This window comes from Chelonia mydas, chromosome 7 (assembly GCF_015237465.2).
Source record: "Chelonia mydas isolate rCheMyd1 chromosome 7, rCheMyd1.pri.v2, whole genome shotgun sequence".
NCBI classification, from domain to species: Eukaryota; Metazoa; Chordata; order Testudines; family Cheloniidae; genus Chelonia; species Chelonia mydas.
In genome coordinates, this window is record NC_057853.1 from 35,852,716 (window position 1) to 35,870,129 (window position 17,414).

At 41.5% G+C, this 17,414-nt stretch overlaps 1 protein-coding gene and 1 long non-coding RNA gene across 16 annotated transcripts in view; one reads left to right on the forward strand and one right to left on the reverse strand.

Moving 5' to 3' along the window:
• IQSEC1 (IQ motif and Sec7 domain ArfGEF 1) overlaps positions 1–17,414 on the forward strand; it is a 692,283-nt gene that overhangs the window by 446,562 nt on the left and 228,307 nt on the right. For 2 of the 15 annotated variants that reach the window (XM_043550592.1, XM_043550600.1), the window contains exon 1: positions 5,630–6,504. The exons of 12 other annotated variants lie outside the window; for them this stretch is intronic. In XM_043550592.1, the coding sequence (XP_043406527.1) occupies positions 6,428–6,504 (77 nt within the window). In that variant the 5' untranslated portion in view covers positions 5,630–6,427. Of the gene's footprint in view, positions 1–5,629; positions 6,505–17,414 lie in introns of those variants that run through there. One more of the 15 variants, XM_037903970.2, reaches the window with a different exon arrangement.
• The window catches only part of LOC122466498, a 53,703-nt gene that overhangs the window by 32,053 nt on the left and 4,236 nt on the right, over positions 1–17,414 (reverse strand). The window lies entirely within an intron of this gene.

Genomic DNA, 17,414 nt, shown 5'->3' on the forward strand with positions numbered 1-17,414 from the left:
TTCCTAATAACTGAGTCTTAGCATTAGACCCTGAACTTATTGATCAGTTCAGACCCTGAATTCTAGTCTTACCCAGAAATAATGCCAAACTTTCCAAAATTAAAGCATTCAAGCCTTGATTTTGTGACTGACCTCAGGGTTTCCTTTTATCATAAGCAATCTGCAGTGGTTTGTAGTTTAAGGAATAGGGGTACAGAGAAGATATTCAGAAGCAAAAACCATCACAATGAATTTCCTGCTATTTCAGCTCAGAATGATTTGATGCCTCAGAGCCCTAATAAATGAAGATGAAGGATAATGTCAACCTAAATTATGTGTCTGTGGGATCACGTAACCCTACGTCAGAATTGTTTAAAACAAAAGAAATCTGTTTTGGGGTATTAGAGCATTCCAAGAGTCACTGTACTGTTGAAATGCTGAACACAAAGGAAAACTTGAGGTTTCTTCATTAACCTATACGTTTGTCTATGGTGCACATCATTGCAGTGTTTGGGCACCTCACAAATGTCAATGACATTATTCTCTGAACATCCCATGAGATAGGGAAATATTCTTTATGTTTTACATTCCATTATGCCAGTGGGGAAGTGAGGCTCTGAGAGATTTCAGTGACTTTCCACCAGTCACACCAGAAGTCTGGCAGAACCAGGAATAGAAACCTGTCCTCTAGAATCCCCCTCCAGTGCCTTAACCACAAAAACATCCATCCTTACACACTTTGTTCAAGGAGCCTAGGAAATTCTTCCTACAGCCTATGTGAGGAGACTACATGAATTCTAACACTGAGACTGACTCATTTCCTTTACACAATAGATGTAAATTCTGTGTGTACTCTGAGGCTCGAGCTGTGGTGGCTTTATGCCTGTAAGACGTCATCACAGGACCTTTGTAGCCACACAGGACCTTGCACAGCCAGCAGCCCAAAAGCATACACCCAGACTGCCACATAGAATGTCGTCCATGTTTCCCCTTCCACAATCTCATCCAAGGCTGATGCACACAGGCTGTGAAACAAAGTGAATGCTATAACGGCCCCTTCTTACTCCCAAGCCACACTTTGGCCCCATAACATTAAACCAGGGCTAATGGCATTCTAATGGCTAATCACAGCTAATGGCGGTTCAGGGTAGATATTGCTTCTTGGAATTCTGCAAGGTTTAAGCAAATTAGAGATCTCCTATTGCAGGCTTGCAAAATTGAATTTGCCCACTTGCCTAGGTGAGCGGGTAATTCTACTGGGCCAGTAAAGTATCATTAAGCTTTAAGATGCTCAGATGCCTAAATAAACAAACAGTCGAATTTGTAACATACATTTTTCATGTACAGTGGGGTTCAATGATTGCTTAATTTTCATGACAATTTTCAAGGCTGTCCTATTGTCATGCAAGCAAGTGTAGCTAGCTCTAAGTTCATGCTGTATTTATTTTATAGCGCAATCTCTCTCACTAGTAGTATGTTTGAATGCAGCCTCACTACTCCATAGATTGTCAAGACAGCCATCGCTAAAGGAGGATTTTGTACTGTATGTTTTCAACTTTGCCAGTCTTTTTAATGGCCACTTTAGAAGGGCCGGTTAAAGCACTCAGCACACTGCTGCCAAACCTGCCTCCACACACTGAAAGTATAAATGAATATGGAGATGCTGCACAGTGCGCTCTTAGGGTTACAATGCTGAAGCTGCACCACATCCAAAAATTGCTGCACGAATTTTCATTAGGCCTATGAATTCTAAGACAAAGAAAGTAGCAGTAAAATGCCTCTTTCAAAGAACCAGTTTTATATCTAGGCTGAGCGTGAGAGGAAGTTTAATGTTTTTCATTACTTGTTTTCCAGGGGAAAAGATGAAGAGCGTGTGGAGAACATAGTGGTTTTCCTTTACAAAAGTCCTAATTAGCATTTTCCGTGCATGCAGTACAGGATAATCAGTATTAGTTTCTGACAGAAAATTCATAGACAAGTAGCTTTTACTCACTGAAAGTTGGGGGTTTAAAAATATGTAATTAAGGGGAGAAACACAGTAATTTCTTCTGGAAAGGTTATCACTAGCAGAGAAAGAAATTGCCATACAGTGTGAGCAGGAAAAAGAAGTGTTTTCTGAAAGCTGTGTCATTTCAGGAGCAAATGTTTTGATGGTGTCCTACTGGCTCAGTAGTCTGGCAGATATTACCCTCTTTTCTTGTGATCCTGGTGAATAATTTTTGTTTAAATTGTGCAGTGAGTTTGGTGGGTTTTGTGAGCTTTTCAAGCAAAAGACTAAATATTACAGTTTTCGGAAAAACTAAAAGTAAATTTTAATAGTTTTCCCTGCTTCATTTATTTTATCTTTAGCTGGACAAAATTTATAATTTCTTCTAGTTTCTGTTTCTGTTAGCAACAGAAGGCCAAATTCCCCTCTCCTTAACACCCCCACTCCTTGCAGTGATCTAACTCAGCTGTAGTCAGTGAAGTAGCACCAGTGAAACAGAGGGGAGAGTTTGGTTATTACCATTAGGTATCAAACCCTGTGGTGCTGAAATTCAGCCTGTACTCATGTAAAACTATCATGTAATGTGGGAGCTGTTCTTGGTAATTCAAATTCAAAAGCTGGAATGGAAAAAAATAATATAAGTTTAATTTTCCTCTAACATGTCTGCGTAATTTCCTTGCTTGAAAATAGCCAGATTAATAAAGTCAGTGGGAGCATCGTTTGAATAAGGACCACAAGATTTGGCTTTCATATTATGTAGGATAGTTATAGGGGTCTGCTTTTCAAAGGTAACCAGTAAAACAACTCCAGCTGTACTTTCTCTGAGATCATTTCTACAGTACCAACCTCGCTGTCAGTGGGAAACAACTAATAAGAGATAAACACTGCGGGGGGAGAAAATGATAAGGTTCCTTTAAAAGAGACGTGCATCCTGTTCATACTGGCTCCTGCAAGTTACACACAGGTTTGTGGTTTGCTCTATTAATTTAGATGGAATAAAAGACCCAAAGAGTCAAAGGTGTTAACATGACTCTGTAAGCGTGTCCAGCCTTAAACTGTTTTAAACAAGGTTAGGGTTTGGTATATAGAGACCTTGGTTTGTTAGTTTCCTGGCAAACCCACTAAGCAACCCATGCACAGAGTGTAGAAGTTTATTAACTAAGTTACATAAAAGAAGAAGAGTTACAATGCAGTTCAAAATTGAAATTGAATGATTACGCAAAACAATCTTAACCAAACCTATCAAAGTCCCTTTTTAAGAAAGGACATCCATTAGTCTCCCCTGCTTACTTGGGCAACCCTTCTTGATGGGAAGGAAAGGGTTTGTGTTGTTGCTCAGTTCTGAGATGTGAAGGATGGTAACTTTTCCTGTTTTTAACAGACCAACAGACAGACGTGAGGGGGAGAAAGAGACAGGATAGTAAAAGTGGAGGAAATATGACTTTTGCTGATGTTCTCAGGATTCCAGGGCCAGGTCAGATGGAGGCTGAGGGTCGGCAGGTCAGCTGCAACAGCAGTGCACTGGACTCTGGCTCTTCTCCTGGTCAGGGGTCTGAGATATCATCTGGTCCCTCTCCTTTACCGGTGTCTCTTACTCTGGACAGAACTGGCTAGAGCTGGTTGTACTGTTTCCCCTCCCTGTGCTGGAGCCATTGGTACAGTTGACCACAGGATCAGATTTTATGACAAGCTGAATGAGGGGGGATAGGAAGAAAAATAGTGGGACAGAAAGGAACACACAAGTTAAGGGGAGACAAGCAGGATCTCATGTGTCCCTGACTGGAGTCTCCGCTGATGCAGTGGTGATGACCAGCTATTCCCACTAGTGTGCCAAAGTCTGGACTTCCCGATGATTGATTGTGGCAATCTTTGGAGCCCCAGGGGAGAGGGAAAAGTCCCTGGGGCAAAGCAGGATGGAGTCCTAACAGCCCTCCTGCTCCTCCAAGAATTCCCCAGTTGGTTCACATGTCCTCACCCCCAAAAGTCTCTTTTTAAGAGTCCCAGAAAGGGGGTGATGGATGGACTAGTCCATCCTACCACTACTTGTTCACCAATCAGGCCTAACTTCTGACGTACAAAGTTTAGTCCATTAATGTCCACCCACACTTTTTTTGTTTGCCAGGTATGGTCTCAACACAGGCCTGGAGTTATATCAGTAAAGCCCTTTGTTTAGACTAATTCAGTCTTTCTGTTTTTCACTTTTATTAATTTATATAAACTTCTCTAACAGTCTAAGTTGGACTTCCATAATCTTTTCCCAGCACCCTTTGTTATTACAGGTAATTGAACCATTTTATAAACTTCCATCCATCTTCCCACAGTTAGGCTCACAACTGGAGTAGGTCTTCTAGGTCCCAGTTATTACAACATATTTCTTCATGCTTTCTGCAGCTAATTTCTGGGTTGTGCATTTATTTGTGTGGAAACATAGGATGCAAACAACGGCATGAAACTGTTTTATAGATACCTGTATCAAGACATATTTTTAATGTTTGTGTTTATTTTATTGTTAATGAAACAATTGCTTACTGAAATACATGCAGTCACATTTCAAATAAATCTATATGAAGCAATTTTCTAGAAGCTGGAAGGCACGAACGTAAGCAAACAGAGAGAGTGTGACTGAGTAATACCAGAAACCAAAACACAGAATCCCTAAATATAGTTTATTATCCAGGCACTTGTGGAATTAGATATGCCACAAGCAGAAGAACCTTCATTTTAGAGCATCAAACCGTTTTACAACAATGACAAATTAAACTGCTACAGGTCATATTTTTCAAAAGTGACTTAGGCACTTAGGATCCTAAGTCTTCTTGACTTTCAGTGTGATGTAGGCTCCTAAGTCACGTAGGTACTTTTGAAAAATGTATCCTAGATTCTCCTTATTGATGTATTTTCAAACAACTCTACAAAATGAGAAGTCTGCATATACCTATTTCCACTGCCAAAATCACAGCTAGTAAAAGAGTAAAAGTCACAGCAGTTTTAATGCAAAAAACAAGATTACACTCTGGCTTTCCAACAAGGCATTTGTTTTTGCTGGTAATGTCTATCATTTGCTACAGATATTGTACTTGGCTCTCCCTTCTCCAAAAAATATATGGCACAATTGTGCCATCCTTGCTTCCACCGAATGATGTCTTTTTCCCTTGAAATCAGTGGAACTGCTTGCAGAGTAAGCTATTACTCAAAGTGAAAAACGGTGGCAGAATTGGGCCTCATAGTGTCTCTTAAAAGATAAGAGTCCAAATGGTTTGATGTTCTAAAAAGGCAGAAAAGGAAAGCTGCTTTTGTCATGCCTGTTCTAGCCAAGGGATTTTAATAGAAAATGCTACTAATTTTGACATTTATTTTCTTAAAGCAGCTCACTGTTAATTGCTTCTGTGCTCCCTTCAGAATAAAAATGGGTTTGGATTTCCACTGTAACTAAATGACAACTAGCTGTTATTTTGCATTTCAGCTCATTAGTCCAGCCCCAAATTCACTCTCAGCTGATGAGGTTGCTATGAGTGCCTGAGCATTGCTTGTTACAGAGACATTTCCCTGCAAGCCAATGAAAAGCTGTCATCAAGGTTCCATTTTAGATTTTATCAATGTGTTTCTGTTGCCCTAGCAACTGGAATCAGCCTATCTCAGCGAGGCTTTATCTTGCTGGCTTTTATAGCTGGGAGCTTGCCCCACTGTGCACCATGTGGTTCAGATGATTAGTTTTTCTTCACACAGACCTAACTGGCTAAGTGTATTGGGAATAAGATAAGCATAATTTATTTTGTGAGTGGGGAGGGTCCACACTTTTGCTTGTCATTTTTTCCCCTGTCATAAGGAAACCCACATTTTTCATAGGTGCTGGCAGACAATGGAACAGATGTGATTCACACCAGAGGAGCTGACTAAAACAGTTGTATGCTGCTAGAAAACTGAGGAGTTTCCATAGGATGGGATGTTAACACTACTGTGATTATAGGGCAGTTGTTCTCAGACTGATTGGGATAATTGCTTGCATTTTCCTAAGGGCTGTGAGCTTCAAGGATGCTTTCCAGGGGGGCCATCAAGAATCCTAACTGGAATATATACTAATTGTTTGTCTAAAGAGCTTTCAGAATGGCCTAAAATAGCAAAAAGGAGAAGTTGGATTTCTGTGTAATAACAGCTACATTGATTGTGTTTGGAAACATTTGGAAAGATAGACTGAAATCAGGCTCAAAGAGCGCAGTAAATGAATTTCTAGCCTTTGTGCTACTGTCTCTTTGTATTAAAGTAGTGTAACAGTGCAGGTGCTGTGCCATGTGGATGGGTCGCTTCATACACTGGTAGCAATTAGAAACACTTATGCTGCAGCAATAAGGCGGGGGGAAATTGGATTTGAGTCAGTCAAATCAAAATTTAAAAAGTACTGTGTGTTTAAAAACATAGCCAACGAGCTGCAGGCTACAGTTGCTGCAGTAGAACTATTTGAAAATGCTGAAGTTGAAGGCCTTCTGCTTGGATTACTGGCAGTTTTTATGTCTCCAGCCTCTTCATGGTTTCTATAAAAGGTAAGAAAACATTAACTTTGAAATGCTTTTTCAGAACTGGATGGCTGCACATCGTGCCACCAGTGCATTTACTTGCCTCTTCTGTTCAACTCTTGAAAGGCAGGAGAAAAAGGGAGTGGTGCGGAAATTAATGGGAACTTGTGGCAAATACTGTAAAGCTGCTTATTATTGCATTAGCTGACACCCCTTTTGTGCCTGCAAATGCAGAAGGTGATATTGTTTGTTGTTAACATTTGCTGTAAATCAGATAGCACTCAAATTCACGCATTACTTTTGAGTTAATCTGATTATTTTATTCTCAGGTATAGTAGCTGCTGCTGTTTAGTTTAGGAACCCTAAATAGCATGAGGAGATTGGGATGTAATGGAATTTTATGTAATGATGATAAGACTTTTTCTTGCAGGAATATTTGATACTACATTTCATGTTTCTTTTCTGATAACAGAATCAATGCACATCACAGTCATTCAAAGCAATGGCACTTATCCCAGGCAGGTCTGACAGAAAGCTTAAATGATTGATAGTGAATAGTGATCATAAAGAATAGGGAAGGGTGTCAGATGCGTTGAGCTTGCCTATTCATGGAAGAGCAAAATAAGCAATTCCATTTAATGCGTACACTGAACTTACCCTGATGCGGTTTTTTATCTAAACTTCGGATTTCTCACTCTTTGGGATATGTTATTAGATGGGGAAAACTCTATGCAGCTGAACTTTCTTTTTGGAGATCCACAATCAACCCAAAATGGTGTTCATTTGATGGTTAACAAATTTGGTGTGATTCTTTAAAATAGCATTCTGTCTTTCTTCTGTACACTTTGTATTGCCAGCTTCTATTATCAGCCCACAGAAAGTGCTTTGTACTAAATGCTAATTGCAGCTGAATTTATCATGCAGTGAAGAAGGGAACTATTCTGATCATTTTTCAAGGAATTAGGTCTCCCCCCCATCCCACAATTCAGTATTCTGTCTGATAGGATCCTCAGCTGTGACCGTTTGCCTGAAGGAGATCTGTTTATACTCCTGTTTTTGTTGTTTGTTTTTTCATGAGCTTTGTTTTAAGTAGAAAGATTCCAAAGTTAGTCATATGCTTCAGGAGATTTAATGTCCCCACAAATGAAATAGGACGTGTTATATTCTCCTGCATGGGACAACTTGACCTAATACTTTTCCCCCCAGCCTATTGTGATGTCTTCCTTTTATGCTAATAAACTACATAATGTGATAGAGATACTGCCAGATTTTTTTGAGGTGGATAGTCAAATACAGCTCAACTATAGCTTTATGTTTTGTGTGCCTGGCTAATTCTCAGGTGTGTTACAAACTGCCTACCCTGTAGCTGCCTTATTTCTCTTGGTAGATGGCCTGAACAGTAGCCATGGGGCTACTATGTTCATTTCCATCAAGACTATTCATTTGTTTGTCACCAAAACCAGTGTGAACTCAGGCCCTGATTCTATAAGTGCATCTACGGAAGTGGACACAGGGGTCCACCCAGGCAGATATGGCCAGAGAGATCCAACGGGAGAGCGATGGCAAAAAATCAAGGAAAACTGACAACTTTCTCATACTTTGTAGAAATAAAAGAGGTTAAAAACAAAGCCAAAAACAAAACCTTAATTTCTCACTAAAACAGAGTGACAAAATGCGAAGTACTGATTAAAAATATATGTCTCACTTTCACTTTAAATTATTCTTCATTAGTGATTTTAAATTAGCTTAAAATGTTCTTGGAATAGAGCCAAATGCTGGCTATAAAAAAGGAATATATCTGTAATTTAAATTAAGTAACCCAAAATGGAAACTTGATTAACACTTGCCTTACATAGTGCTCAGCACATGAGCTTTTGGCAGGAGCATTATTTCTCACCTGGTCTATGTTGTGCTGATGGCTGTGGGGAAGGGAGAGGGTGCGAGAGGGTACTTCAAGGAACCTTGGCAGGGACTTGACAGGATACAGACCTTACAGGTGGTGCTCCCTTGAGCTCTAGGTGTGGGGCCTGGCTAACATGCCCAGTGACAATCTGTGGTCCTAGGAGAACACAGTGAGGCATCTTGGGGAAGCGGGTTCAAATCCTCAGCCTGGTCCACCATGCAACTGTAGTGCCATTGGCAGCAGATGTTTTTCACAGCAACACTTGAGAGTACTGCAGAGCATGTTGTCCCTCTTGTCCCTTAGCCATGCTGCTCGGCACCCATATCTCGCTTTCTTAAGTATAGCTGAGCAAGCGGTTTGCAGCAAGTAGTATAACTAATGTCTTCTTTTTCTGTCTGTGGAGTGTCTCAGCAGAGTGTGATTTTTATGCTCACATTTATGCATTATTCAAAATGATTAAGCAACATTAACAGCACTCTGGCCTACTCTTCCACGTTCAGTAACCAGCTGTGTTACCTAGTTGCTATTGGTCAGTAACGTCATAACTGTATTGTCTCTGTTTCCTGACTGGATGAGTATTCTTACTTGGCCTGGTATTGCAACAGGATTCGCTAGCACTAACTCTTCCACATGTGTGGAATCTCATTCACCTCAAAGGGACTCCGTGAAGGGTCAGTTACAAGATGGGGGGGTCACATGTAATACTGTAAGGTTACTATGGTGTTGGGTGTATGTCTGTGCGCAGCACAGAGATTAAAATAATCAAGTTTCTGGTATGAGTGCTCATGAAAATGCCCTGGCCAGTATTTCAACTGCAAACTTGAGATTCGCTTCTGTGAGCGTTTGTGCTCATGGAGCTGTTGGTACAATTCCCCCAGAGTGAAATCTGTCTGTGTGCAGAGGCCCAGCACAGGGTCGGTGCACCACTTAAGCCCTATTTGTGGGTTTATGTGGGCCTTAGTTAACGCATAAGCTTCGTGTTGACCCTTTGATGGGTGTATTTCACTCATCTGGCATACTTGGGCCCTTAGTTTCTTTGTATCCTTTTTATTTGGCACAGTATATCCAGAGGGGCACAGTATGTTAAATCAATCACATTGTGGGTGGAGAGATGCCCTTTTAGTTTACATCTGCCCAAAGATACAGTATTGGTTGAAATCCTGGCTTTGTTGACATCAAAGGAGTTTTGCCATTGACATCAATGAGGCCAGGATTTCACCCATAGTGTCTTTCATGGCATAAAACATTTAGTCTTCCATTTAAAAAAAACAGTTAAAATGACTCCCTGTTGAGTAATGACAGGGATGCCTCAAGTAATTTTGTGTTCCTGCACTAATAAACTGCTTTTGTCTGAGTCACACTAAGTGGCATGCTGTACACAGCAAGTTTATGAAAAATACTTAATCCATTAACTGATGATCGTTTCTGTAAATCTCAAATTTCCTGTCTCTTTTCTTGATGACAAAATACTGGCTAATTTATGATCAATGCCATAGCCCTTAGTTGTATTGGCGAGATTTCAACACTCTTTGAATTTAAAGGGCACAGGCATAGTAAATATCCTTCCATGATGGATTATAGCCCAAAATGAACAAATCACTCCTGATTTTTTTATGGGTATTTGAGGATGAATGTGTCATGTTTAATCAGATGATTACGATGATGAATTGCAGACCCACGTGACTTTACTTCAGGTGCAGAGTGTGAAAGTGAGGATTCCTTTTAGTTCAGCCACTCTTCTGGTGCATCATAATGTGCATCTTCCAGGTGGCGTGTAATAGCCCAAGTGAGAAATGTTACCATTAGCACTGTATTAAAGATAAAGCATAAGGTGAGAAAATCTGTCACTGGCTATGAGAAAAGTGGGGTCTGTAACCTTTATTCAGGCTCAGTTCTCCTCAGTACCAGACAATTAGATATAAAAAATCAACTAGCCACACTTCTTTTAATGTACTGTACTCCAGTCCAGTTGCTTGACGCTGTAGTTTATTTTTTTAAACAGTGAAATTATTTAACAAGGAACTGAAAAATACCATTGCATGGACAATATCTGAGCCTACTTCTTCTTAAACAAGCATAAATCCCTGTTACAGAACAGCCAAGAGCTTTTTTAACAAGCTTCACTTTCGAGACATCCCAGTGGATGAATATGGGATTGTATGGTAGGTGAGAGAGACATCTTTTAGGCCTTCCACAGGTTCAGAAATCAGGGATTAACTAGAATTATGTTTCCAACTAGGAATTATAACAACATTCTTTCAGGCCATGATTCAGGAAAGACTTAAGCACGTGCTTAAGTTCATCTGTGTTCAGGTCAGCCCTGAAGAAGTGTTCACATGTAGGTATGTGCTTAAATCCCATTAAGGTGTTTCAGTGGTTGTCCTAAATAAAGATGCTCTCCTGAATCAGGCCTTAATTACAGGCAGCATGTAACTAACCATAAAAACATTCACCCTATCCAACTCTGTTGTCTAGTACTTGTAGCAGTTGAGGCCATTAGAGAAATCACTAGCCTTAGTTTAGACGCAGTTTGTAAGAAAGGCATAGATGCTCTAGATTGTTATTGTCCTGCAGTTTTATTCTTTGTTTAAAAACATGCTTCATTGTTTGTTATGGAGCCCTGGTACTTATTGGCTGTACCTAGGTACTGTTATTGATATTTCTAGGACAATGTTAAGTTGCCAGAGATATGCAAGATAACTTGGCTATTACACAAACAATAAGGAACTATGAAAGTTGTATTAACTGATTTTTAACAGAAAGTAAGCAGTTGCTATTACACAGTTACAAATGGAATGAAGTTTTCGAATTTATTCTTATTATAAAAGAAAGTGGTAAGGTAAAGGGGAAAACGGTATCTAGAGTAGTTATCTGCAATATCAAAAGGTCCATCCAGGGAACACTAATCATAAACTACTCTAAGAAGACAAAATACAGTCACAATTGCCGTGGAGAGAGAGAGAACACTCTGGTCACCTGTGTGTGTGTGTGTGTGTGTGTGAGATTCTACTCACACAAAACCAAACAACTTTGCCCTGCCCCTCCTCCAAGGCCCCACCCCTTCTCTGAGACCCCGCTCACTCCATTCCCCCCTCCCTCTGTCGCTCGCTCTCCCCACCCTCCCTCCCTCACTCATTTTCACCAGGCTAGCTCAGGAGGTTGGGGTGCGAGAGGGGGTGAGGGCTCCTGCTGGGGCCGTGGGCTTCAGAGTGAGGCCAGAAATGAGGAGTTCAGGGTGCAGGAGAGGGCTTCAGGCTGAGGCAGTGGGAGGGGGTGAGGGCTCCGGCTGGGGGTGCAGACTCTGGAGTGGGGCTGGGGATGAGGGTTTTGTGCTGTTGGAGGGTGCTCCAGGCTGGGACTGAGGGATTTAGAGGGTGGGAGGGGGATCAGGGCTGGGGCAGGGGGTTAGGGTGGGAGGTGAGGGCTCCGGCTGGGGGTGTGGGCTCGGGTGGGGCTGGGGATAAGGGGTTTGGAGTGCGGAAGAGTGCTCCAGGCTGGGATCGAGGGGTTTGGAGGGCAGGAGGGGGATCAGGGGTGCAGGCTCCAGGTGGCACTTACCTCAAGCAGCTCCCGTAAGCAGCGGCATGTCCCTCCTGCGGCTCCTACATGGAGGTGCGGCCAGGCAACTCTGCACACTGCCCCATCCACAGACGCCACTACCACAGCTCCCATTGGCTGCAGTTCCTGGCCAATGGGAGCTGCAGAGCTGGTGCTTGGGGTGGGGGCAGTGTGCGGAGCCCCCTGGCTGCTCCTATGCATAAGAGATGGAGCAGGAAACATGCTGCTGCTTCCAGGAGCCGTGCGAAGCCACAGCAGGCAGGGAACCTGCCTTAGTCCCGCTGCGCTGCCTACCAGACTTTTAACAGCCTGGTCAGCAGTGCTGACTGGAGCCACCAGGGTCCTTTTTCAACTGGGTGTTCCGGTTGAAAACTGGACACCTGGCAACCCTAGTGTGTGTGTGTATGTATGCGCGCACACACACACTTCATAGTCCACAAGACTAGTGAATTTCTTTCCCTTGCTTTTAGAGATTAGTGTCAATTGGATTATTATCTTTCTGTTCTCTTAAATAAGGAGTTTCTCTCCTTAAGATTGCTGTCTGTCCTGAGCAAACCAATGGCAAAGATGGTGGAAAAATAACTGAAATTTTGTCTTGAACTTGTATCTAGAGTTCACTATATAGGTTACTAGGAACAAACAGTTTGACAGTGACTTCATCCAGAACAAGGCTGAGTCATAACGCCTGCAGTGCAGCTCTCTAGGGAGGTTAATGTTTGGCAAATTTGCTGTGAAGTAGAGAACAGCTGAGAGTATGAAATCTTTCTTCTGCCCCATAAAATCTACCATCCCTTCATGGGGTTATTACAGTGCGTACAGCACATGTTGCAGAACTCTTCTCATTTCAATATAGAAAATGATAGGGTGAAACCCACCAAAAATAAGTGTCTTAAATAGCAAAATACTATGTAAAAATACTTTTAAAATGATCTAAGGTTTTACTAGCATCCTTGCACTACTAACCAGTTTTCATGTATTGTCCTTCCACTCTGTGGCTTTATGCTTAAGATTCTTTGAGTATGAAAATGATGTAACTGTCCTTTGGGCTTTTAAAAAAAAGGGGGGGGGGACCTGGAGTGGTAATAAAATTGATTGTAATACGCAGGTTAACAGTGAGAACCCTGAAATAAGTAATTGTCTACATAACCTTGGATATTTTATAAGTGTAGAAGGAATCATATATAACAACTGTTTGTTCTTGTTGTTCTCTTGGTCACGTCTGTGTGTCTTTTGGAGAATATCTCATGAGGGAAGATGGTAGGTATATGTATGTTGGTGAGAGTAGGAGACTGGGACTTCACCTTCACTACAGAGTTAACTTGAGTGATCTACCCTTGAGTTACTTCCCTTCTGTTAACCTATCACAAGGAGAGCAGCCACACTGCAGAATAACAGCTGGGTTGCTGTAACACCCTGAATCCACAATGGCACTCTACTACTTCCTGCGTGGCACAAAGACTTCTGGGGGAAGTTGGAACTTCCTGGTACTTGTCCTGGCTATGTTATTTTGTCGCCTTGGGGAAGTCCTTTAACCTCGTCATGCCTCAGCTTCCCCATCCTTAGTAAAGGGAAAAAACATGGGCTGTCATGCGGTTTAACATTTTGAAGGACTTTGGGACTCTTGGATGAAAGACATAGTATACAAGTGATTCTTTATTGTGCAATTCATCTTCCCTATTGTAATAAAGTAAACTGATGATAAATCTAATTTGAGGTAAACAACCAGAACTCTGAATTCTTATTCATGTATTTCTTCTCCACCTCATTCCTGCTGTTTTATTTCTCTGCCTCTCTGTGATATCCAACAGGCCAACCAACAAGTCCTCCTTACAAAATGTCCTTCATCCCCCTTCCTCTCTACCAGGAATGGGAAAAGACTGTCCTATGTCTCTCCCAATTGCCTCTCCTTTCAGCTTCTCTGTAAACTCCTTCAACACAGACAGCTTTGAAGGGTTTATCTCAGGACCTTGTAGAACTCCAGTGTCTATCCTGGACCCCATACAGCTGTGCAGTTCAAACCATTTGCCCATCAGTTATGCCCCCAGAGTTGCCTGCCAGATTCTTCTTTCAGTATCTGGTGTCTACCACACTCATTGATGTAATTGATGGACAGGCCCTAGCGCTGTCAAATTTTAACTGTGCATTTGGCTGTTGGCCCAACAGAAGGACTTGGAGTCCTTCTGGATTCCCTCTGATAGTCTTCCAAGCAGAGGCACTTGTAGGGAAGGAGGGGTAAACATACAAACAAACATGAAGAGAAAGAGACTGTCAGAAGTTGCAGGTGGAAGAGTGCTAGAGGGGCTAGGTGTAAACAGCACATGTTGACTGATTTATCAACTAGATTGTTGGAGAATGAGGTGGGATGCCCCTTAGCCAAACCTTTCTGAACCTTAAAAACACTTTGGTTTGATTCCATAATAGAACTGGGATTTTGACCAGTTCTTAGTGTTTAGCCATCCCTGTTAGAAAGAGCAAAGAAAACCCAGGCCAAATATATCAGAAAGATTATTTTAAAATAATATGTTAAATGTTCTGCAAACTCTCCTTTTCTATTGTCTAGAATGTGCCTATAAGGGTAAAATCAGAGAAGGAAAGGAATATAGAGCAAAGAGTAAATGAGAAAAAAATACAAGGTAGAAAGGACAGAAGAATGAGTTTAAACAGAACATACTAAAAATGATAACTCATTACAAATGAAAGATCTAAATATATTGTAAATTGCCTAAATAGCCAGAGTGCTTTTTGATCTAAAATTTTAAACCCTTCCATTTGAAAGGCTTCTGTCCATCCTTAATTGGTAGAAACATTCCCTTTAAGCAGTCACTTACCTAGCTAAAAATAGGCCTAGAACTGCCCTGACATCCAGAAATATATGAGATAGTTGCTAGCTTCAACACTTACCCACGCCTCTCAACTGAGTGCCCTACAAATATCATCTGTCAACTTCATCATAAAATTGCTTTGAAAATCCTGTTGCTTGATCATTTCTTGCTAGAAGAAAATATTTAAAAACAAATAAACTTGTTGGGCACAGTAAATCTGTACCCCTTTTTAATGTGCTTTTCCTAACTCATTATAACAAAAGAGCGGCAGTACTGTTTAACTAACAAGATTACTTTAGTTTAAAATACGTACTGTGTAAAGTGAGGCATATGTGCAGAGCACATGACTTCATCAAAAAGCAAATCAGGTAAGATGTCCTGGATGATTGTTTCACCAGTGAAGCACTTCAGAGTGGCTTACATGACGGGGATGACACTGTCAGGCTATCTCCTTGACTGTACTGGCAGAACGCTCTGCCTATCGAGTTAGCTTTTATGTAGAATACGGATGATTCTCACGGGGGTGGAAGAAAACAGAACTTGATCCTCTGACTTATGTGTTACCTTCCCGTTAATATCACATAAAAGTAGTAAACCGCCTACAATATCTGTTAGAACGGTGGCTCTAGCATTTTAAAATGCTTATAAATAATGTATGTCTGTTTAAGTGTTTTTTATCTGAAACAGAATTTCATTCTGATGTAAGAAATACGAGCTAATGTAAAATGCGAATAAAATTCTGTGGCCTTTGTATCTCTCAAATAGTTCCCAAATAGCCGCTCCCTTTGAAAATGTATTCCTCACCCCACTCGTTATGATATTGTTTCAAGGGCACTTACATGTCAGACACACGTTCAGTGAGAAAGACTAAGTAAGGATTTAAGAGGCAGGCTGGGGTTCAGGGCCTTCCTCCCAGTAATACATATTTAGAGAGAGCTTTGTCCACAGAATGGATATTATTTTTATTAAGGAAATGTATGTATGATCTTTGCTTTTAGAGTGAGTCTGAGAATGGTGGAAGAACATTTTATCTTAGTTTTTAGGAAGAAATCCCTAATTCATGCAAAGATATGAAAGTACTTCACCAAGATGGGTGGTGGTATCTCTATTTGATACAAGAGGAAGCTGAGCTAGAAAGAGGAAAAATGATCTGACCACTTGACACAGAAAGCCAGTGGCAGTCAGGAATAGGCTGGCGGAAGTCTAAATTCTGATGTAGTCTGCTGGTGTAGGTACCACAAAGTATTATTAGATATATTAACAGCCCTTATGATACTTACCTGAGATGCAGGAGACCTGGAAGAACAAGGTTCAGATCCTTGCTGTGCCTGATTCAGAGTAGGAACTTGAATCCAGGTCTCCCACATCCCAGGTCAGTGACCTAGCCACTGGATTATCGAGTCAGTCTGTGTGTCCCTTTCTTAATCTCTCCAGTTGGAGTTGTTTCCCGGTGTATGAATAATTAAATGTTCCCTGGGCTGGAGAGAGACTGACTCTCTTGGCTAATAGTTAGGTCACTTAACTAGTATGTGGGAGTCCTGGTCCAATGAATAATTATTTATATAAAGGGGAACAACTCCAATAGGGCCCACCCCAGAATAGCCAATAGCCTGGTTCTTCAAGGCACTCTCCTCGGATGTACATGGTGGGTGAGGGATGTCTCTCTCAGAAATTCCACTCTGCACTTGAGAAACCTTCCCAACAAAAGTTTTATCGAAACTGCCTCTTTTGCTGGAAAAGGGGTTGGGGGTGCTGAATCAGCATCATCTGACAAAAAACTGTTTCATCAAAAAATCCTGACCAGCTCTGTTCCCAAGGGTCACATGAGGGGACTGATGCACATGAGCTTAGAGTTGCTGGTCCTTAGCATCTCTCGGGATCAGGCCCTTGGTCTCTAGGGGCAGAAGGACCCATGGAAGAGCAATAGACTTTCCCAGACAACAGTTTTCTAAACACAACCCTCATCCCCAGCCCACCATCACCCCCATTTGCTGTACTGGTTTGCTCAATGTGTCAGTGTGCAAGAAGATCGTCACTTATTGCAGTTGTTACAGTAGATTATGACTGATGTATGAAATGGAAAATACATGTCTAATGTCCGTAAGATAGATGTGGTGCCGGGGGGACTGTTCTGTGCTCTGGCACATCCTGACTGGGGTGTCATCTGGTGAAAGAGAGTAAGTCTTCAAAAAAAAATTAAATCATTTGATATGCTCTTCTCCATTGTGTTTCAGGCTCACGAACATCAGGGGGAACTAAAGTCAAGGAAACTAAATGGCCAAGACAAAAGGCACTAGCTGTGTCACTGCTGCCAAAATCTTTCCCCTCTCTCCCCAAATGAGATTTTAAAAATAAGTGAAAATAAAGACCAAAGGAAAATGCACAGTTTAGCTAATCAGTCCATTGTCTCAGCCGAGGGAAAGATTAGACACAATGGATGTGGCTTCATTAGGCCACAACTTTATTCACTTAACTTATGTTGGAACAACCAACAATAAATTGTACCATGCAGGTAGGTCATCATTATTTCCTTAATCATTTATACTTATTTGGGAGGGCTGCCATCAGCCCTCCTGCTTCCCATCCTGGTTCTGGCAACCTGTTGTTGGTACCAGACCAGCATCCCCTTGTATGAGGGTTAAGAGGGGCTGGGA